Below are 24,702 nucleotides of genomic sequence, written 5' to 3'. Positions count from 1 at the left end.
AATAGTAAAAAAAAACTAAATAAAATCAATCAAAAGCAAGTGACAATCTGCAGGTGCTGGAAGTTCAAGCAACACACACACAAAATGTTGGAGGAACTCAGTAGACCAGGCAGCATCTACAGAAAAGAGTAAACAGTCGACATTTTGGGCCAAGACCCTTCATCAGACCTACTGAATTCCTCCAGCTTTTTCTGTGTACTGTCAAAATCAAATCAATATTTGCTGTGACCACCCTTTGCCTTTAAAACCACATAATTTCTCTTACGTACACTGTCACGCAGTTTTATAAGAAAATTGGAGAAAAACAGCATACACACAAAAACAAAACACATTACATGTTTAGTAAGTGCAACACCATAAATTGCTATCAGTTCAATTTACGATACCTGTTTCTGACTGACTGCACAACAGGGCTGAACTTGGTATTTAAGCACTTTATCCACAGATTCTTCAATGCAATTCATTGTATGTGTAACAAATTAAAATGTTTTATTTTTATATAAATCCTTTCCTGTTTTTCTTAATATATCCTTTGGTCTCATCTTTGCCAATGTTTTATCCATTTACCTTTCAACTTTTAAAAGACGTTTCCTGAATTCCCTGGGATTTATCCACCCAGTGAAATACAGTTGTTACTTGAAGGAATTAATCGATGCTCAGCCAGTGGCCATCTATGAAACAGCCCTTGCACGCTTTCCACCCGTGCTGGGCTAAGTGTCGAGATAGCAACTTGGCCTTGTTAAAGAACAGACTGGTGCTAAAGAAATGGCAAGGTTGCATCCCGATGTGCCCGGAGATGTGGAGAGGATCAGCAAACAATGAAACAGCACAACGCAATAAAACGTTAGCATCTGCTATCAGATTCAGCCTCCAGTGAAACATCATTGACATACGATTAATGAATTGCATTTTCACCTTATTTCACAACTTCAAAACAGACACACACACATACCTGAGGAGCACACACAGACCTCATTGATAGTTCAGTGGTGAAAAGAGTGAACAGCTCAGGTTCCTGAGCAACGATATCTGGAAGGATGTATCTTGGGTCTGACATAAGGCACACGACCAGATCTACTACATTAGGAGTTTGAGAAGATTTGGTACATCGCCAAAATCTTGCAAACATCTACAGATGCAGGTGGAGAGAATTCTAGCTGGTTGCATCACAGCCTGATTTGGAGGCTCCAATGGATAGATCACAAGACACTGCAGAGAGTTGTAGACTATGCAACTTCTTTGAAATCCTATGCACTGTCTTAGACTGGTTTAACATTCTTAAAATACTAACGCCTACTATATGCCCCAGGTGGTGGGGTGGGCATAGATCTCTTTCAAAGAAGGTGTAATGGGCTCCTTCCCGTCATTAGCCTGCAGGTCATCCTTGGGCAAGATGTATTACCTGCTTAGTCCCGCCACTCAAGGTCATGTGAAGCCACGGGAGCAGGTGGTGGATGGTCATATGAGCAGCCGGTGCATATCACAATTCCAGGTTATGCAACCACTCACTGATGCCAGGCAGGCAATCTCTGAGGAGTATTGATAATGGCTGGGGTCATCTGTGATGTAAAGACACTACTCAACAAAAGGCAAAAGCAAACCACTTCTGTAGAAAAATTTGCCAAGGACAATCATGGTCAAAGACTATGATCACCCTCATCATACGACACGGCCCATATTGATGACGATGACCATGTGTCCACATGTCTACCATAGATTACCCTAACTTACTGCAATCACAATGGAGACACAAGAGATTGATGATGCTGGAACCTGGAGCCATAGCAGATCTGCTGAAGGAACTCAGCAGGTTAAGCAGCATCTGTGGGAGCGGCGGGGGAAGCACTGCTCTGAAATGATTCAGGTTTTTCTCCTACAGAAGCTGCTTGACACACTAAATCCCTTCAGCAGGTTATTTGCTACTCATGTGCTTGCCAGTGTGGTGGTACCAAGATCGATTACTCTTATGGTCCTTTGTCATCTAGATGATGCACAGATTTGGCACAACATTAAAACGTCATCAAATTTCTGTGGGTGCTTGGTGGAGAGTATATTGACTGACTGCATCTCGCCCAGTATGTCTCCACCACAGAGCACGCCTACATGAATTGTTGTTGTAGGAAAGCAGCATTAATCATCAGGGACCACTCACCACCTCCCCCCCACCAGCCCCCCAAACCACCTAAGTCATGCTCTCTTCTCACTGCTGGCATCAGGAAGAAGGTACTGGAGCCTCAGGACTCACACCACCAGGTTCAGGAATAGCTATTACCCCTCACCCATCAGGCTTTTGAACCAAATAGGTTAACTTCATTGCCCTGTATTTGCAATGTTTCCACAGCCTATGGACATGTAGACTCACTTTCAAGGACTTCTCCCAATATTTATTGCTTATTTATTTATTATTTATTTCTTGGTGCATTTGCACAGTTTGTTTCCTTTTGCACTTTAGTTGAACGCCCAAGTTGGAGTGGTCGTTCATTGATGCTTTATTCTATAATGGATCTATTGAGTATACCCACCAGAAAGTGAATCCCAGGGTTGTAATGTGGTGACATATGTGTACTTTGATAATAAATATACTTTAAATTTGAAATCAAATCATTAAATCACAAAGTGTGGGCATAAGAGGGCAACATTTGATTTTGCTATTCATTTTCAGGCTCTTGTACTTGTTATTTCAAGGCCTACTGGAGCTCTCAACCTAGGATCCATGGATCCCTGGGTTAATGGTAGGAGTCCAGGACATAAAAAGGCTGGGAACCCCTGACTAGCATACCTAGTACATAAATCTATCATTAGCATCATTGAGGGCAGCAAATGACACGGCTCTCTGAGTTGCTGCTTTGACATTCCAATAACCCGGACCTCTCACATTGTCTGGCAGCTCGCACGCTTTTCTTCTGACTGTGTGGGTTTCCCCTGGGTAGTCCAGTTTCCTCCCACATCCCGTAGATAGGCTGATTGATAGGGCAAATAAAAGCGGTAAACGCAATTAGCTAAATAGCAGATGCCTTGTTCATAATGCAACCATTGTCAATCGAGGAAGTGACTTAGAAATCGGATAAAATTGCATATTAGTGAAATTAGCTTCATGGATGTAACCGTCTTCACTGTTTGTTTAAAATGTCAGAATTTTTAGGGTCTTGAGAGGGCAAGTGAACAAAAGATGTGCTTTAGGAGCAGGAGAAAGAGATATTACAGGCAACCCATGCCAGATCTGAGTAGGCAGCATCCATCAACACAGTGTTTATTCACTCAGCAACTGTGCACACCCAGGAGATCTGAACTTTTCCTTGACTACACCAAATACTACAAACAATATTCTAAAGTTTCCCCCCGGAAAACAGCACTTTCATTTGTACTTTTGTTACATTGTACAGTACAGAGTACCATCAAAGTCCCAAAGATCTTTGCATATCAGAATAAGAATCAGGTTTAATATCACTGACAAATGTCATGGAATTTGTTGTTAATTGGCTGGACGACATTGCAATACATAATAGTAAAAATTGCAAATCACAGTAAGATGAATATTTAAAAAGTTAAATAAGTAGTGCAAAAAGAGAAAAAAATCATAATTTTACATCAGGAATCTAGAGTCTTGTTTTTAAGGACTAATTTTGTTCGAGTAAGTATAATGGAATCAATGTAATTTTTGTTACTAAACTCCACAATAAGTTCATTGTTCGGTGCCTTTCATCTGGATGTTATTTGGCAGTGAATAAAAAGCCCCTTTGCCTCTCCAGTTATTGCTGTTTATCATTTTAGACTTGACATAGTGATCACCAATATGATGAAACAATTAGCTCTGGAGATTCTCAATCACTTATATATTTATAGAAGGGACTTAATTCCCCTCTTTAAATGTTTAATTCTGTCCCTCTCATCCATTGCTGTGTGTAATTGCTGTAAGGCCATCAAGAGTTGGCAAGTAAACGTACACCTAGAGTACAGTGTATTGATTGTTTCAATAACCAGCCTCTCCAATACCGTATGACAATTATTACGCACTAGTGAAGTACCCTGAGATTCCCTAGATAATTATCTCGTTTCAGAATGGGGGGTGCTGTTTGAAGGGCCTCTCACATGCTTACTAAAAGAAGAGCATTCATCTATTTAAAACATGCATTCTCCATACAGTGAGAACAAAGATGACAAATTCATCATATGCAAATGAACTTTGAATGACAACTAGATAGCAACTAGCTCTCAATATTTGGGAAATTCCTCATCTTTTCCTGCTTCGAGAACCCAAAGTCACCCATCAATTGAAGAAGCAGGAACAAGTTTTCATCACAGACATGTCGTGAAATTTGTTCTTTTGTACTGTGACATAAAAAGTTACAAAGGCAAAATACTGAAGGAACTCAGCAGGTCAGGCAGCATCTATGAAAATGAATAAACATTTGACGTTTTGGGCCGAGACCCTTCATCAGGATTGGAAAGCAAGGGAGCAGAGGCCAGAATAAAAAGGTAGGGGGAAGAGAAGGAGGATACTAGAAGGGGATAGGTGAAGCCAAGTTGGTTGGGAATGAGGAAAGAAGTAAGAGACTGGGAGGTAGAAAAGGCAATGGGCTGGAGAGGAAGGAATCTGATAGTGGGGGAGAGTGGGCCATGGGAGAAAGGAAGGAGGAGGGACATCAGTGGGAGCTGATAGGCAAGTGAGGAGAAGAGGTAAGAGGCTAGAGAGGGGAAATGAAGAAGGGGCAATGGGGAGCTGAAAAAAAATTGCAGGAAGTTGGAGAAATCGATGTTCATGCATCAGGTTGGAGGCTACATAGATGGAACAAGGTGTTGGTCCTCCAACCTGAGAGAAGCAGAAGAGGGCATCATGACCGAAGAGGAAAGAGTAAGTGCTTAAGATTTCAGTTTAATAAATAAATGGTGTAAAAGAGGAATGGTGAGGTAACATTCAGAAATCTGATGGCAGAGAGAAAGAAACTGTTCTAAAATGTTGAATGTGCATTTTCAGGCTCCTGTAACCCCTCCTTGATGGTAGTAATGGTAGTAGGCATGTCCTGGGGTGGGTGGGGGGCTGACATTCCTTAATAATGGATAACAACTTCTTGAGGCACCACTGTTGGAAGATTCCTCGATTATGGCGAGGCTTGTGCCCGTGTAAAGCTGGCTGAGTTTACAATCCTCTGCAGCTTCTTCAATCGTTGTTTTGGAGCCTCCACATCGGATGGTGATGTAACCAGTCAGAATACTCTCCGTGATCTCTGTAGAAATTTGCTAGAGTCTGGTGACAAGGACTGCAGTAGGTTAGAGAGCATCTGTGTTAGGTAACGGATAGTCAACAACTGGCTGTATCACATTCTGGTATGGTAACACCAATGCCCTTGAATGAAAAATCATTCAAAAAGTAGTGGATACGGCCCAATCCATCACAGGTAAAGCTCTCACCATCGTTCAGCATATCTACATGATACGGTGTTGCAGGAAAGTAGCATCCACCATTAGCAACCCCCACCACCCAGGACATGCTCTCTTTTCACTGCTGCTATCGAGAAGAAGGTACAGAATCTTCAGTGCCCACAATTCCAAGTTCAGAAACAGTTACTACTCCTCATTAATCAGGCTCTTGCAGGGGCACAATTGAGAGCATACTGCCTGGTATAGGAACTGTACTTCCCTCAATTGCAGGACTCTGCAGAGAGTGGTGCGGACAGCCCAGCACATCTCCCACTATTCAGGACATTTACAGTGACAGGTGTGTAAAAGGGGCCCAAAGGATCATTGGGGACCTGAATCACCCCAACCACAAACTGTTACAGCGGCTACAATCTGGGAAACTGTACCGCAGCATAAAAGCCAGGACCAACAGGCTCCGGGACAGCTTCTTCCACCAGGCCATCAGACTGATGAATTCACACTGATACAATTGTATTTCTATGTTATATTGACTGTCCTGTTGTACATACTATTTATTATAAATTACTATAAGTTGCACATTGCACATTTAGTTGGAGACATAATGTGAAGATTTTTCCTCGTGTATATGAAGGATGTAAGTAATAAAGTCAATTCAATTCAAAGGGAAAAACTTCACTCACATCACTTGCCCCATCATTGAAATGTTCCCACAACCTAAGGACTCACTTTCAAGGACTTTTCATCTCATGTTCTCGATATTTATTGCTTGCTTGCTTGTTTATTTATTGATTTGTTTGTTTATTTATTTCGTATTTGCCCACTGGTTGAGCTATCTTTCATTGACTCTGTTATGGTTATTATTCTATAGATTGTTTGATTATACCCACAAGAAAATGAATCTCAGGGTTGTAAGTGATTACATATATGTAATTTGATAATAAATTTACTTTCCTCTGAAGTTGGGGTCAATACCCTTCATCAGGTCTAGACTATCCATTTCCCTCCACAGATGCCTGACCCACTGAGCTCTTCCAGCAACTAGTTTATTTACTGCAGTACAATAGTCAGTTTGAGTTGCTAAGAATCTTCTCTCATGGCAGGTTCCATTCTGATCACTTTACAAAGAAAGCTATTCACAAGCAAGGTATCTGTAGTTAACCCTTCCCGTGGAAACGGCTATTATATATACATACTACAATTAATATGCATATTGATTAGGGAAACCATGGAATCAAGCGAGCAAAAATCCTAATGAAGCAACACTTTCATGTTCACGCTGGTATTTTTGTTAGGCAGGAAGGGAGGGCAATAACTCAAGTTCAAGTTTATTGTCACTCAACTATACACATGTATACAGCTAAGTGAAACATTGTTCCTCTGGGGCCAAGGTGCAAAACACAGTGTATACAGTCCCAAACAGCACATATAGTTATGATCAAACACAAACCGTCACCAGCTAATATCAGCTCAAGTCCTAAAGTGGCATGGCCTAAAGGTTAACAGGTTGACATACAGTGTGAGGTGTATGGGTATGTGTATAATGTTACTGGCATTATTATAATAAAACAAACCATCATATAAATAAAAAACAGCAGCAATAAAAGATAAAAAAAATGACTGGTGCAGGATGAGAGTGTGTCTGTGAGTTGGGGAGAGGGTTGGTGGGACATTCGGAGAGAGTGCACATGTGTGTTGGGTGGCAAAGAAGTACACCAGCCTCGGGGCAGACACAGGCACCTGTGATGCATGCTACATCACTTTCAAGATATTTCTTAAAGAGTTAATAGGCGAGAGAGGCTCTACATCCAGTTTTCATTTGTATTCAAAAGGAAAAGTTCCCAAAACCCCTACCCATCTGTCTGTCACTTCAAGATACAGTCAGCCGGTTTCCTTACAAAACAAGCAGTTCAGTGCGACCAACTTGTGCATTGTTGGCAGGGCATCAACCACACTTGGTTGGACGTCAGGTATTATGGCAGGAAGGTCTGCAAGCCCACAGGGTTTTCCATCTCTTCATCTTAATGGCCAGAAATCCCTCACTGACCGTCCACATCCAGACTCCTAACAGGCACAGGAAACTGTGGCTGGATAGCAAGCCATTGGTTTGTGGCACAAAGGACAGAAATGGAAGGGAAGTTTCATGTGAAATTACCTGTGCCAAATCATCAGAACTTCTGTGACTGGCTCAATTTTGTTGCCAGGAATCTCAGTCCAAACCAGCAGCACTAAATTAAAAACAAATGCTACTTCATTCCAATCAAACAGTGCAGCTATTTGTTAATTACAAAATATAAAATGCTGCTAATTAGCAACTAAAAGACTGTGAGGGGTTGTAGAGTATGACAATGAAAATAACTATATGGCACCCCTGCAGTGTGAATTGTCTTTTGTTCAAAGATTAATGTACTACCTTTGTATAGAACTCGGTGGCATGAGATTAATCAAACACAGTTACATATTTCTGTGTGATAGCTGGAAGCTGCTTGTCACACATCAGTATCAGAATTAATGTTACTGGGGCGTGACATGAAATTTGTCTGTGGCAGCAGTACATTGCAATACATAATAATAAAATCCATAAATTATAGTATGTATATATAAAAAATAATTTAAATACATAGTGCAAAAAGAGAGGGGAAAATAGTGAGGTGGTGTTCATGGGTTCATTGTCTGTTCAGAAATCTGATGGTGGACGGGAAGAAGCTGTTGCTGAATTGTTGAGTGTGTGTCTTCAGGCTCCTGTACCTCCTCCTAACAGTCGCAATGAGCAGAGGGCATGTCCTGGATGATGCTGTCATATTCCTTCATTCTCTTTTATAACAGTAGTCTGACTTTTTCTCAAGCTTATAAAGGCTTCCAGTAAAGCCCTTTGCCCTTTAACTGACCTGTAAGTTTGTATACTTTAATTTTGCAACCTTTAGAAACTTAATCTGTAGTGAAAGCCGAGGATAAGGGTTAAGATCAGGAGGATTTAAAACCCTTGATGTGGAATCTGGAGCTTCTGGTGCTGGGGGCCTCTCTGAGGCTTTGATCTCTACCCACCAATAAACTTGAATGGAAGCTGGAGGTGTACATCACACATGTTCAGTGGGGAATGAATTGGACACAGATGTCTTCAATTATGGCAGCCAGGAAGTGAATTGCAAAATTCTAAAAAAAATGGAAAAATAGACACAGCTCACTAAATTGCAACGAAGCCTCTTTGCAACATAAATCTCAAAATAAGGCACACATTTCCTGACAACTTAGTCCAAAGATCATATTCAGCATATCGGTATTGCTTCATTGGAGCTGAACATAGCACATTGACAACAATCTGTAGACACAACAACCATATTTACAAGAGGAGAGAATAAAACACTTTCATTGGCTGCTCTGTCTTTTTTTTGATAAGTTTGTGCACATTTGGGAGTTAACTTTCAAAAGTGTCTGCACAGTCTCTGTCGTTTGTGTTGAAAGCTAGCATCTAATTAGGTTATCAGAAGATTATGCTCACTAGGCACTGAAATAAAAGTAAATCTTCCCTTTCTTATGCCCCCTGCCTCGTAGAAGGCTGTGTATGATTGCTTGTGTTTCCTCCAATCACGTTGCAGGTTCCTGTGTGTCCTTCTGACTCTCAGACTTTGCTGGGGTCACCGATTGTGTCCGGTGCACCCGATGCAGCTTCCTCTACATTAGTGAGACCTTTTGTAAGTCGAGGGATTGCTTCATGGAGCACCTCCACACCATCCACCACACGCAGAACTTACCCGTGGCCCAAAGTTTAATTCCCATTCCCATTCTGACATGTCGATCCACGGCCTCCTCTTATGCCAAGATGAGGCCACCCTCAGGGTGGAGGAGCAACACCTTATTTTTGGTCTGGATATCCTCCAACCTGATGGCATGAATATCAATTTCTCCTTCTGGTAAAAAAAATTTCCTCCCCCATTCTTCTATTCCCCACTTTGGCCTCTTACCTCTCCTCACCTGCTTGTCACCTCCCCCTGGGTCCCCTCTACTTCCCCTTTGTCCTGTGGTTCACTCTCCACTCTTATCAGATTCCTTCCTTTTCAGCCCTTTATCGTTCCTCACCACTTGGCTTCACCTATCACCTTATAGCTATTCTCCTTTACCCTGGTGTCTTCCCCCTTTCCAATCTTAATGAAGTGTCTTCATCTGAAATAAGACCATAAGATACAGAAGCAAAAGTAGGCCATTCAGCCCATCAAGTCTGCTCCGCCATTCAGTCATGGGTTTATCCAATTCTTCTTGTCATCCCCACTCCCCTGCCTTCTCTCCATCCCCTTTGATGCCGTTTCTAATCAAGAACCTATCTATCTCTGCCTTAAATGCACCCAATGACTTGGCCTCCACAACCGCTTGTAGCAACAAATTCCACAGATTTACCATCCACTGACTAACGTCATTTCTCCGTATCTCAGTTCTAAATGGACGTCCTTCAATTCTGAAGTCATGCCCTCTTGTCCTAGACTCCTCTACTATGGGAAATAACTTTGCCATATCTCATCTGTTCAGGCCTTTCAACATTTAGAATGTTTGTATGAGATCACCCCCTCATTCTCCTGAACTCCAGGGAATACAGCCCAAGAGATGGCAGACGTTCCTCATATGGTAACCCACTAATTCCTGGAATCATTCTCGTGAAACTTCTCTGAACCCTCTCCAAAGTCAGTATATCCTTTCTAAAATAAGGAGCCCAAAACTGCACACAATATTCCAAGTGTGTGGTCGCATGAGTGCCTTATAGAGCCTCAACATCACATCCCTGCTCTTATATTTTATACCTCTAGAAATGAATGCCAACATTGCATTCACCTTCTTCACCACTGACTCAAGCTGGAGGTTAACCTTTAGGGTATCTTGCACAAGGACCCCCAAGTCCCTTTGCCTCTCTGCATTTTGAATTCTCCCCCTATCTAAATAATAGCCTGCCAATTTATTTCTTCCACTAAAGTGCATGACCATACATTTCCCAACATTGTATTTCATTTGCCACTTCCTTGGCCATTCCACTAAACTATCTAAGTCTCTGCAGGCTCTCGGTTTCCTCAACACTACCCGCTCCTCCACCTATCTTTGTATTATCGGTAAATTTAGCCACAAATCCATTAATCCCGTAGTCCAAATCATTGATATATATTGTAAAAAGCAGTGATCTCAACACCGACTCCTGTGGAACTCCACTGGTAACAGGCAGCCAGCCAGAATAGAATCCCTTTATTCTCTGTTTTCTGCTGATCAGCCTATGCTCCACCCATGCTAGTAACTCCCCTGTAATTCAATGGGCTCTTATCTTGCTAAGCAGCCTCATGTACAGGACTTTGTCAAATGCCTTCTGAAAATCCAAGTACAGCACATCTACTACATCTCCTTTGTCTACCCTGCTTGTAATTTCCTCAAAAAATTGTAGTAGGTTAGTCAGGCAGGATTTTCCTCTCAGGAAACCATGCTGGCTTTGGCCTATCTTGTCACGTGCCTCCAGTTATTCCGTAATCTCATCCCTAATAATCGATTCCAACAACTTCCCAACCACTGATGTCAGGCTAACAGGTCTATCGTTTCCTTTCTGCTACCTCCCACCCTTCTTAAATAGTGGAGTAACATTTGCAATTTTTCAGTCATCCGGTACTATGCTAGAATCTATCGACTCTTGAAAGATCATCGTTAATGACTCCGCAATCTCTCCAGCTACTTCCTTCAGAACCTGAAGTTCATTCCATCCACCCTCAGACCATTGAGCACCTCCTGAGCACCTTCTCAGTTGTAATTTTCACTGTACATCTTCACTTCCCTGAATGTCTTGAATGTCTAGTATACTACAGATGTCTTCCACTGTGAAGACTGGTGCAAAATATGCATTCAGTTCCTCTGCCATCTCTGCGTCTCTCATTACAATATTTCCAGCATCATTTTCTATTTGTCCTATGTCTACCCTCGACTCTCTTTTATCCGTAATTTATTTTAAAAAGCTTTTATTATCTTCTTTGATATTAGTCTCCAGCTTCCTTTTGTAATTCATCTTTTCCTTCCTAATGATCTTCCTAATTTTCTTCTGCAAGTTTTTAAAAGCTTCCCAATCCTCTGTCTTCCCACTAGCTTTGGCTTCCTTGTATGCCCTCTCTTTTGCTTTTACTTTGGCTCTGACTTCACTTGTCAGCCATGATAGTGTCCTTCTTCCATTTAAACATTTCTTCTTATTTGGAATATACCTGTCTTGCACTTCCCTCAATTTTCACAGAAACTCCAGCTGTTGCTGCTCTGCTGTCCTTCCTAGAAGTGTCCCTTTCCAGTCAACCTTGGCCAGTTCCCTTCTCATGCCATTGTAATTTCCTTTATTCCAGTGAAACACCGACACATTGGAATTTAGTTTTTCCTTCTCATATTTCAAAGTGAACTCAGTCATATTGTGGTCACTGTTCTCCAAGGGTTCCTTAACCTTAAGATCTCTTATCACCTCCGGATCATTGCACAACACCCAGTCCAGCACAGTCAGACCCCTACTGGGCTCATCAACAAGCTGTTGTAAAAAACTTCCCTCAGACATTCTACAAATTCTCTCTCTTGAGGTCCAGTACTGGCCTGGTTTTCCCAATCCACTTTCATGTTAAAATCCCCAAAGACATTGCCCTTCTGACATGCCTTTTCTATCTCCTGCTGTAATTTGTAATCCACATCCCAGTTGCTGTTTGGAGGCCTGGCATATCCCAACTGCCATTAGGGTCCTTTTATGCTTGTCGTTTCTTAACTCAACCCATTGAGACTCTACATCTTCTGATCCTATGTCATTCCTTTTTAATGATTTAATATCATTTCTTATACACAGAGCCACACAACCCCCTCTGCCTATTAACCTATCTTTCCAGTACACCGTATATCCCTGGACATTCAGCTCCCAACGGCAGCCATCCTTTAGCCAAGTTTCAGAGAAGGCCACAATGTCACACTTGCCAATCTGTAGCTGAATTTCAAGATTGTCCATTTTATTTCTTATTCTGCAGGCATTCAAATACACTTTCAGTCCAGTATTTGTTGCTTCCTGTTTTAACTGCACCGCGTCTCTATTGCAATGGGACTCATCTGCTGGCTGTGATTATACCTCATCTCCTGCCTGTCCTTTCTATCATCTCTGTTGCACGCTATCTTTGATTTATTTCTGTTTTTCCTTTCCTTAGCCTTATCATTCTGGTCCCATTCCCCTGCCAAATTAGTTTAAATCCTCCCAAACAGCTCTATTAAACCTGCCTCCTGGGATATTGGACCCTTTTGGGTTCAGGTGTAACCTGTCATTTTTGTATCTCCCCCAGAGAATGCCTCAATGATCCAGGAACTCGAAACCCTGTCCCCTACACCAGTCTCTCAGCCACACATTAATATGCCTGATCATGCTATTCTTGTATTTGTTAGCATGTGGCACAGTCAGCAGTCCTGAGGTTACTACCCTGGAGGTCCTGCTTTTCAGTTTCCTAGAACTCGCTGAATTCTCACTTCAGAACCTCCTCCCCTTTTCTACCTATGTCATCGGTATCAACGTGTACTAAGGCTTCAGGCTGTTCACCCTCTCCCTTCAAAATACTCTGGACCTGATGCAAGGCGTCCCGTACCCTGGCACCCGGGAGGCAACACACCAAGCGGGTATCTCTAACAGGCTGACAGAACCTCCTAACTCTTCCTCATCTTCCTCTTTTCCTTCTGCACCACAGAACTAGGCTCAGTACCTGAGACCCAATCGCCATAGTCATCCTCTGTCAGGTCACCCCCTCCCCCCCACCCCCCCAGCAGCATCTAAAATAAGATAACGATTACTGAGGTGGATGGCCACAGGGGTTTTCCCTGCTACCTGAGCTCTTCCCATCCCTTCCCTGACAGTCACCCACTTGTCTAACTCCTGCAGCTTTGGGGTGACTAACTCCTTGTAGCTCCTACCTATCTCCTGCTCCCTTTGCCTAATAAGCTGCAGCTCCAGCTCTCTAACATGGTCTCTCAGGAGCTGCATCTCAGTATACTCAGCACAGATGTGGCCATCTGGGAGACGGGGAGATTCCCAAGATTTCCACATCTAACACCCAGAGCAAAGTACTAATCCTACAGACATTACTCGAAATCAAAATTAAAAAAAACGAAGTCCACTCACCCATTTACCTCGCCAAAGTCCGAATGAGCTAAAGCCCTCCCACTCTGCCTCAGATCTCTCTGTCAATGACCGCTCCGCTGGGCAGTGTCTCCCTTTTATGCCTGAACCTTCCCTGCTAACTAACTCATGACTGGTGCTCTGGTTACAGCTGCTGATAGACCATGTACAAATGTTGACTGTTTTATTCATTTCCTCCAGCACTTTGTGTCTGTTGCTTCGGATTTCGAACATCTGTAGACGTCCTGATGCTTATGATTTGCTTCCCTCCCTTTTGACTCACTGGGACACGATTCCTATTTTCCCAACTAATTCTCCAGAACCCCAATTCCTACACTCACCCAGGTTCCCTTTAAGCTTACCTGGGTTCACTTGGAAATTTATTGTAATACTACGTAACATCTTAACAAGAGTGAATTAAAAAGTTGTAGTTGTATTAATATTTGAATAACTTCTTGAAAAGTCAAAAATTGCTAATCCAGCAATACCAAACGTGCTGAATGATTGGGATGGTGTTTTATTTAGTAAAGTGCTAGCTGTTTTGACTTATCCCATAATTTTGATACTACTTAACAGAAGTCTCTGCTGTTACCTACTTGAACAACTGAAGAAAGGTAGAACGATTTACAGCCCGTGGCCACTGTATTAGGTACACCCGTATACCTGCTCATTAATGCAAATATCTAATCAGCCAAGCATTGTATAAAAGCATGCAGATCTGGTCAAGAGGTTCACTTGTTGTTCAGACTAAACATCAGAATGGGGAAGAAATGTAATCCTGGTAACATTACCCATGGAATGATTATTAGTGCCAGACAGGATGGCTTCAGTATCTCAGAAACTGCTGATTTCCTGGGATTTTCACACACTGCAGTCTCTGGAGTTTACAAAGAATGAGGAAAAAGGCAAAAGGACATCGAGTGAGCGGCAGTTCTGCGGGTGAAAATGCCTCGTTAATGAGAGAGTTCAGAGGAAAGTGGCCAGCCTGGTTTAAACTGTCTGGAAGGAGACAGTAAATCAAATAACCACACCTTAAAACTATGATGTGCAGAAGAGCATCTCTAAATGCACTGCACATCAAGCCTTGAAGTGGATGGGCTGGAGCGGCAAAAGACCGCCAATGTGCGCTCAGTGGCTGCCTGATTAGGTGCCTGCTGGGCTAGTTATACAGCAGCGGGATGTATTTCAAAGTTTCGAGCCAGCCACTTGCTGCGGTACAAAAATAGTTTGCATTCGTCTGGGGATATTTATTCAAAAAGTAATAACATTGCAGTTGTACCCTGGAAGTTTTAGGTTTTTGCAGTTTGGGTGCCACGGAAGCATAGCGGCCAGTGTGATGCTATACAGCTCGGGTTGTTTGAGTTCGGAGTTCAATTCCAGTGCCATCTGAAAGGAGTCTCTTACATTCATGATCATGGCCAACCTCTCTCAGCATCAGTTCCCAGTATGAACCTATCATCTATTCATTTCCATAATGTCCATTGCTCTGTGAAACTGTTTGAATGAGCGAGAGGTCTGTGTCCATAAGACCATAATACATAGGAGCAGAATTCGGCTATTTAGCCTGTCGAGTCTGTTCCGCCATTTCGTCAAGGCTGATCCAATTTTCCTCTCAGCCCAAATCTCCTGCCTTCCCCCTGTATCCCTCCATTCCCATACCAATCAAGAAACTATCAACCTCTGACGAAACTATCAACCTCTGGTGATCAAAACTGCACACAGTATTATAAATTAGTCCTCACCAATGCCTTACATAACATCTTATCTCCTATACTCAATAGTTTGATTTATGAAGGCCAATGTGTCAAAAGCTTTCATTATGACCCTATCAAACTGTGATGCCACTTGCAATGAATTATGGACTTGTATTCCCAGATCCCTTTGTTCTACAACACTCCTCAATGCCTCCTTACGCCTCCCACTCCCCAATGTGTAAGACCGACCCTGGTTGGTCCTACTAAAGAGCAGCACCTGCGCTTGTCTGCATTAAATTCCATCCGCTATTTTGCAGCTCATTTTTCCAGTTGGTCCAGACCCCTCTGCAAACCATTACAGTCTTCTGTGAATGCTGTGCACCTTCATAGTATCTGATAAAAGAGAGCTCAAAAGGTTAGAAGTTCCTTTGTAAGCCAGTTTTACCCTTTTTTTGTTTGAATAGTTTCATTTTCTTCATCCATATCCAAGAATGTAAATGCTTCTGAATATCTGGTCCGAGCTACAGAAAGTTAGCATCCTTTGTAGAAATGCAAGTTGATGCATGTTTTATCAGTCTATCAGTCTATATATTACTAAATTTAGGCAGATAATATTTGTTATATTTTTCCTCTAGATTTAAAACTGTTAGCAATGAAAAACGGCCTTTTAATCTGTATTAAATCTCCTTTGGAAATGAAAAAATCTGTATTAAATTTCCTTCGGAAAAGAAAAAAATATCCACTCATAGGTGAGGCTTAGGAAGTAAACCCTGAGGCATAAAGCAGAGGTAGGGTCCCTAAGGCAATCCTCCACTGACAGACCGGCAACTTCTGTGCCGCCACTGGTGCTGAACTGTATTGGTTTCTGTTGTTCCTTTGGATTCACCAACTGCATGGGCAATGGCTAACTCTCCACAATCGCATAGCCCTGGCATGCGTATCACATGGACAGCTAGGGCACAATACCTATGGTTTCCTTGACCAATGGAGGCCATCAGGTATGCTCAGTCATTTCAGGGAGCAACTAAGAACAATCGCATGAGCCTGGGGTCAGATACAAAGCAGGACCAAATAAGGATGGCCACACCCCAGTCAGACATAAACCACTCGATTCATGCCCACCATTACTTACACAAGTTGCTTTTGTTTTAAAGCTGAGATCATGACTTCATCAATATTAGGGAAAACAAGAGCAAATTTACATTTGTGTAATCGACTGCTATGTGTTCAATGCATGTGATTTCTGTAATCCCTGATTCAGAGTCTACCATGTGCACATGAAAGAGGTTCATTCAATTATTTAACATTTACCTAATACATAATCTTGTAGCTGGTTATTATTAAAAGAAATGGTGAGGATCTATTAATAGGCCTTTGATCTAAAGCAACACACAAAGAACACTGGAGAAACTCAGCAGCATCTGTGGAAGTGAATAAGCAGTCAATGTTTTGGACTGAGAGAACTTCTTCAGGACTGAGGAAGAAGGGGGAAGACACCAGAATCAAAAACTGCAGGGAAGGGAAGGAGGATAACTACGGGGCCTCTGTTCTTTCTGGGTATTCTATATTTTTTGTTCTAATACAATATTGATTATGTAAATATTGCAGCAAGATATATTCAGATAGCCATGAATGGATTTTTAAAACATTATTATGACCCATATTTATGAACCATGAGTCCAAGTTTCCTATAGCAATAATTTTAAAAATGACAAGGTTTTTAAATTGGAAGAAGAAACTGAATTTGTGCCTTTTGTGGCTCTAGTACTGTGTTGAATGTCCACACGAAAACATGAAGTCACTCTCTTAAGGCGTTAGTGACATTATCGGGTGTGTGTATTGGATGGTGTTCTTCATCCAGCAGAAATTGGCTTAGAATTCTGTCATGAAATTATTTGCAACCAATTTATAATTTTGTTGGTAGAGAAACACAAAGATCATGAACCTTGCATCCCATGATAAAATACATCATAAATTAACGTGTCCATTAGTCATTCCCTTGCATGATATTTGTCCATTAAACAAGGGAATAACAAAATATTGGTTGAAGAGGTCAGATGCACGATGAGTATCATGACTAACAGAAGAAATCAGAATTCTATGAAATGTTAAATGCATGTCCAGAATAAGATCAGTTTATTCTAACACATTTCTTTCCAATTGACTGTAACTGCAGCCAGCAAAGACATCTGGAGAAGTCCAGATGTTATTTTATAAACATTGCTGGTCGCTACAGAGCTCTTATAACGTCCCCTATAAGTTTCCACAGTGAGGGCTGAAAACCCAGTGACAGCAACATAAAGAAGCAATTAGTTTGGAACAAAAAAAAATATGGTTATGGAGTGTTTCAAGAAGTGCTGAAGCAATGCTCCACACTTTTATTCATTTTAAGGACAGGGTGGCCTTACAATATTATCTCATCGGCTATCAGCTGCACTTGTCCAGTAAATCTCACACCTTTGTGCGTCTGAGGTGGGGTACTAATGTCCGAAGTGAACTGAAGGGTGGATGCAGGTGGACCTAACCATCTATTCCATTGCATTGAACCTCGTGGAAGGATCGAAGGAAGGTCATCATGCCAACTCCATACGAAAGGGTTTGCTAATCCTGTGGGAAAAGATAGATGCAGATTGGTGCTTCAGTTATTTTACTTTCAATGATTTTAAAGCATAATGGTGTTTTAATTAACTTTAAAAAATATAAAATATTTAAAATCTAGTTTCTGAACGGACAATGAGCAACCCATGAACACAAACTCTCTGTTTATCATCATCATTATTATGTGCAGTGTCGTATGATGTGGCCGATCATGGTCTGTGGCCACGATTGTTCTCCAGAAGTGGTCTGCCATTATCTTCTTCTGGACAGTGTCTTTACAAGATGGGTGAGCCCAGCCATTATCAATAATCTTCAGAGGTTGTCTCCCTGGCATCGATGGTCGCGTAACCAGGAATTGTAATATGGACCAACTGGTCATATGTCCATCTGCCACCTGCTTCCATGGCTTCTCCTGACCCTGATTGGGTGAGGAGGGGGTGGCTACACCTTGCCAAAGGGTGGAGGGAAGGGGTGCTTTACATCTCCTTTGGTAAGGAGGTGTACACTGCCAACCAAATGCGTAATGGTGTTCTAGTTAACTTTTTAAAATATAAAATATTTAAAATCTAGTTTCTGAATGGACAAGGAACAACCCATGAACACTGCCTCACTATAATTACTCTCTTTTTACACTATTTATTTAATTTATATACATATATCAGATTGTGACTCATACAAGAAAATTTGCAAATGTTGTATCTTGATGAAGGGTCTTGGCCCAAAACTTCGACTGTACTCTTTTCCATAGATGCTGCCTGGCCTGCTGAGTTCCTCCAGCATTTTGTCTGTGTTTTTGCAACTTACAGTATTTTTTTTATTTATTACACTGTTCTGGTGCCAGAAAACAACAGATTTCATGATATTAGTCAGTGATATTAAACCTGTTATATGCGGTTACATGCTTAATTGAGTCCTTTCATAAAGTTAGAGGTTGTCATATATTCGACAGCACAATAGACAAATTGGTGTATGTCGTACACCTCATATTCCATCTACTATAGGCACTGTCCAACCTGGTGGCATGAACATCAATATCCACTTCCAGAATTGTTTTCCTTTCCTCTTCCGGTATTCCCCACTTTCGCCCCTTACTTCTTTTCCTCACCCATCTATCACCTTCCTCTGGTGCCCCTCCCCTCTCTTTCATGACCTTTCAGCTTGTCCCTCTTCTCCTTTCCCCACCTTTTAATTCTGTGATCTTCCCCCTTCCTTTCCAGTCTGGATGAAGGGTCTCAGCTCGTAACACCGACTGTTTATTCAATCCCACGGATGCTGCCTGACTTGCTGAGTTCCGGCACCATTTTGCGTGTGTTATATGTCACGCAGGCATGCACAGACTGACGATGTTTGTCACAGAAGTTCTGTTGTTTCAGTGAAATGACTTACAATGGAACACATTTTCTGAGGCAAATTTTAATCAGTACAAATGCTGGAAAACTACTAATTATTTGGAAATTTTTTTTCCTTGAAATGGTTTGATATCATTGTGACATTTATTTTCTTTTTGTTTTTTCCAGCACTGGATCAGCTCCTCACAGAACTCGAGACCTTTTTAAAGTTACTGGACAACGAAAACCTCAGCCTCACAGCCTTAGCAAAAAAATGTGTCTTATCCGAGCTCCTTCATACTATCGTCACTTCTTCAGGTCTGTGTTAAATTTCATTTTGACTGGAATTTCACTTTTATTGAAATTTAACTTTTACAGTAAAGTATAACTATATTTTCATCATAGAATTGAATTGAATTTATTTAAATCTTACATCCATTCCACAACGTGAGGGAGTAAAAATCTTTGTGTATGACTCCGTCGCAATGTACAGACATGGGAATTTATAAGTGTAATGGCTTGTAGAAAGAATTTGTCCCATGGCCTGTTGGGCCCGGCTTTAATGCTACAGTACTGTTTGCCAGATGGAAGCAGCTGAAACAGTTTATGGGTGGGGTGATTGTGTGCCATATCGTATGATGTAGGCGATCATAGTCTCATGACCATGACTGTAATTGGCACATTTTTCTACAGAACCAATCTGCCATTGCCTTCTTCTGGGCAGTGTCTTTACAAGTTAGTGACCCAGGCCAGTATAAATACCCGTCAGAGATTGTCTGTCTGGCATCAATGGTTGCATAACCAGGACCTGTGATATGCACCGGCTTCTCATACAACCATCCATCATCTCCCTTGCCCAAGAGAGACTTGCAGCCTAACAGAAGCAGCTTACCCCTTTGGCAGAGATGTATCTCCAACCCACCACCCAAACTGTATATTTTAGAGTGCCTAAATCCGTAAGTGAGACATGAAAATCAGAGAATTCAGGTATTTTCAATGCAATATACAACAGTAGAGGTGGCCCAAAATATTCCTCAAAACTATTGTGTTCTTCAGTAAGCTCCAGTTGATCCCACCTTCCCCTGCAGATTTGCATGATTCTTGGCATACCATGTTAGTTGCATAGAAACATAGAAAACCTACCGCACAATACAGGCCCTTTGTCCCACAAAGTTGTGCCCAACATGTCCCTACCTTAGAAATTACTAGGCTTACCCATAGCCCTCTATTTTTCTAAGATCCATGTACCTATCTAAAAGCCTCTTAAAAGATCCTATCGTATCCGCCTCCACCACCACTGCCAGCAGCCCATTCCATGCACTCACCACTCTCTACGTAAAAAACTTACCTCTGACATCTCTGTACCTACTCCCCAGCACCTTAAACCTGTGCCCTCTTGTGGCAACCATTTCAGCCCTGGGAAAAAGCCTCTGACTATCCACATGATCAATGCCTCTCATCATCTTGTACACCTCTTTCAGGTCACCTCTCACCCTCCTTCACTCCAAGGAGAAAAGGCCAAGTTCACTCAACCTATTCTCATAAGGCATGCCCCCAATCCAGGCAACATCCTTGTAAATCTCCTCTGCACCCTTTCTATGGTTTCCACATCCTTCTGTAGTAAGGTGACCAGAACTGAGCACAGTACTCCAAGTGGGGTCTGACCAGGGTCCTATATAGCTGCAACATTACCTCTCGGTTCCTAAATTCAATTCCATGATTGATTAAGGCCCATATACTATATGCCTTCTTAACCACAGAGTCAACCCGTGCAGCTGCTTTGAGCATCCTATGGACTTGGCCCCCAAGATCCCTCTGATCCTCCACACTGCCAAGAGTCTTACCATTAATACTATATTCTGCCATCATATTTGACCTACCAAAATGAACCACCTCACACTTATCTGGATTAATGAAGCATTTCACACTTATCTGGGTTAAAGTTTGTTGTAACGTTCGCAAAATAAGTTGCTATGATTGGATTCATTGTCTGAGGACTTGGTATAAGAAAACCTCTACTGTAAGATTTCTAGAATTACAGCAACATAATCTACCCATGATTCTACCTATGATGACAGGTACAACATTAAGTTGTATCACGGCCTATCTGAACTTCATTCCATTTGCACACTTTGATTTAATACTCATGTCTAATCAAATTCAAAAATCCGCTTTGGAAATTGTGCAGATATTGGCAGGTGTTTGCGAGCATTCTGACTCCAGCTGGGAAAAGGTTCAGGCAACATATAGGAAGGAAGTAGTGCTTTTGACATTATGTGGAGAACAATGCAATTAAGAATTAATTCTTCATCCTGAACGTTAGTAACCCCTCCCTTTGCTCAGTCAGCTTGCCCCCCAACATCCAGGATGCCTTCAAAAGGAAATGCCCAGAAAGGCAGCTCCATCACCCAGGATATATCCTGATCTCATTGCTACCATCAGGGATGCAGGACAGGAGCCTGAAAGCACACACTCAATCATTGAGGAACAGCTTCTTCCCCTTCATCATCAGAATCTTGAATGGATATTCAAAATTCACATATATATATATATATATACACACACACACGTGTGTGTGTGTGTGTGTGTGTGTGTGTGTGTGTATGTGTGGTGAACTATGTGCCTGTCTGGACACATCCCCTGCTGACTGCTCTTGTGGCTCCTCCCACAGATCCCTTTATAAAGGTGATCGAGGCCTGATCCCGGCCTCTCAGTCTCCAGGATGTAGTATGGTGGTCACTCACTGCTTGTTCCTTCTTCCAGTCAATAAAAGCCGATATCTCACCTTACATCTCAAGAGAGAGTTATTGATGGTGTAATTTTTGGAACAGCTACTGTTTGACATGAATACAGTACCAGCAAGCGAGCTGGGTTCAGGTCTTGCCACTGTTGGTAGGTAAATGGTCATTAAAATTGCCCTGTGACTAGGCTAGGATTAAAATTGGGGGATTGCAAGGGGACACAGCTTGAAGGGCTGGAAGGGCCTATTCTGCACTGTGTGTTAATAAATAAATACATAAATAATAAATCAATGAGTTATTTCATACAGTTTTCAACTTTTACAAATGCTGCATCCATAAAAGTTGAAGTGTCAGTGTTGGGTCATGTTGGGTAAATGATGCCTACAAATACAAATACAGATGCTTTAAGTGATTCCATTTCAATTTACTTAGGGACTTAGGTTCATTACAAGTAGTTGTTTTACACCTCAGTTCCTCTGTGCCCCTTGTGAAATCCTGATATCTGCAGATACATTCAGTAACATGTAATACTTTTCTGGATTCTGCTTCCTTGATATTTAGTGATTCATCTCTCCATCAGCCATTTATCTTGTGACATCATCATAAATGAGGACCTATCCTGGGTCCAACATATTGATGCAATTACAAAGAAACCCCACAGCGACTATATTTCATTAGGAGTTTAACGAGCATTGGTATGCCACCAAAGCCACTCACAAATTTCTATTGATAAACCGTGGAGAGCATTCTAAATGGTTGCATCACCATCTGGTATGGAGGGGGCACTGCACGGATTGGAAAAAGCTGCAGAATATTGTAAACTCAGCCAGCTCCATCATGGGCACCAGTCTTCCCAGCATCCAGGAAACTTTCAAAAGATGATGCCTCAAAAAGGCAGCACCCATCATTTAGAACTCTCGTCACCGAGGACATGTCCTCCTCGCGTTGTTACCGTCAGGGAGAAGTTACAGGAGCCTAAAGGCACACACTCAACTTCTCAGGCACAGCTTCTTCCCCTCCCACTGTCAGATTTCTGAATGGACACTGAATCCATGAATGATATCTCAGGCGACACGAGTGAATCTGCAGATGCTGGAAATAAATAAAAACACAAAATGCTGGCAGAACTCAGCAGGCCAGACAGCATCTATGGGAGGATGTAGTGACAATGTTTCGGGCCAAAACCCTTCATCAGGGGTGAAGACTGAGTGCAGACTTCACTCCTGATGAAGGGTTTCAGCCCAAAATGTCGTCACTACCTCCTCCCATAGATGCTGTCTGGCCTGCTGAGTTCTGCCAGCATTTTGTGTTTTTAATGATATCTCAGTATTTTTTCCTCTCTATTTGCACTTAATAGTTCTTATTGTAGTTTACAGTTTCTATAATCATGCGTTGCAATGTACTGCTGCCACAAAACACAGATTTCATTACATGCCAGTGATATTAAGCCTGATTTTGATTCTGAAATTTGCTTAGAAACTTAAAGAGAACTTCCATAAGGAAGTCCCAAGAACAAACTCAAGTGCTGAGAACAAAATCAAGTAGGTTCTATGGTAACTTCTACTTTACAAAAAGACCACTCAACAACTTGATGGCCAAAAGAGCATCTTTATCTGGGACGGCAAATGATATTTACAATACAGAGGCTTCCAGGTACCTCGTGCGGCCTGGGTGGGGGAACTATATACAATGCATACTGGGAGTAAAAAGAGCGGAAGTAGAGACCCCGCCAACCCCGGATCCCACCTCTTGCTACCAACGGCGTGCAGTCGTAGTCTGTGGCAAGAGGCGGTATTTAAACAGGAAACGTGAAAGCCGGGTACTAAGACAGACCCCTGTCGTCCGCTTCAGGCCTTCCTTCACTGTCTGAGCAGCCCGCTCAGCCAAACCATTTGAGGCTGGTTGGAAAGGGGCCGTCCGAATGTGACGAATGCCATTCTGCCACATGAACTCATCGAACAGCTCACTGGTGAATGTTGGGCCATTATCAGTGACCAGAGTGTCAGGCAACCCTTGGACCGCAAACACTTGCCTGAGTTTGTCTGTGGTTGAGGGGGTTGTGACGTTGCTCATGATGTGAGCTTGGATCCATTTGGAATGCACATCTACCATTACAAGAAACATCTGCCCCATAATGGGGCCAGCAAAGTCCAAATGTAGCCTAGACCAGGGGTAGGCTGGCCACTCCCATGGGTGCAAAGGAGCTGGTGGTGGCATGTTCTGATTGGTCTGACATTGCGTGCATGACTTTACCTTGTTCTCCAGATCCTGATCCATTCTTGGCCACCAGACGTAGGATCTTGCAAGGCTTTTCATTCGAGACACCCCTGGGTGAGTCTCATGAATTTCCTCCACAATCTGTGAATGGCCAGGGGGAGGCATGATGACCCTCGCCCCCCAGAAAATGCAACCATCCTGCAGACACATACGACCATCCACCACCTGCTCCCCATGGCTTCACATGACCCTGATCGGAGAGCTAAGCAGGTGCTACACCTTGCCCAGGTGTGACCTGCAGGTTAGCGGAGGGAAGGGGGACCTTATATCTCCTTTGGAAAAGATGTATCTTCACCCCACCACCATCATGGAGGTAGGAAAAATGTAAGGCTAACTACTTTAGGGAAAACTTGAAAACAAAGAACTTTTTAGATGTTGAGAGATTGAAGAATGTTAATGTTCTACACGATCTATATTCCCTATATTCCTTGTGCACATGTCACGGAAAGCCAGCAAGTAGGTGGAAAAAGGGATTCGGGAGGTAAATGGAATGAAAAATACATGTAACTGAAGGAAGGGTGGTAGTGAAGATGTGTATATTGATGGAATGCTGG

General features: G+C 42.3%; 1 protein-coding gene across 5 annotated transcripts in view; it reads left to right on the top strand.

The window, feature by feature from the left end:
• afap1l2 (actin filament associated protein 1-like 2) overlaps positions 1-24,702 on the top strand; it is a 267,324-nt gene that overhangs the window by 113,795 nt on the left and 128,827 nt on the right. For all 5 annotated transcript variants that reach the window (XM_059947906.1, XM_059947907.1, XM_059947908.1 and 2 more), the window contains one exon: positions 19,320-19,448. In XM_059947906.1, coding sequence (XP_059803889.1) covers positions 19,320-19,448 — 129 coding nt within the window. The remainder of the gene's footprint in view (positions 1-19,319; positions 19,449-24,702) is intronic.

The sequence above is a fragment of the Hypanus sabinus genome, chromosome 22 (assembly GCF_030144855.1).
Source record: "Hypanus sabinus isolate sHypSab1 chromosome 22, sHypSab1.hap1, whole genome shotgun sequence".
Classification (NCBI taxonomy): Eukaryota; Metazoa; Chordata; class Chondrichthyes; order Myliobatiformes; family Dasyatidae; genus Hypanus; species Hypanus sabinus.
The sequence above is the reverse complement of the archived record's forward strand: the minus strand, read 5'-3'. Positions and strand labels throughout refer to the sequence as shown.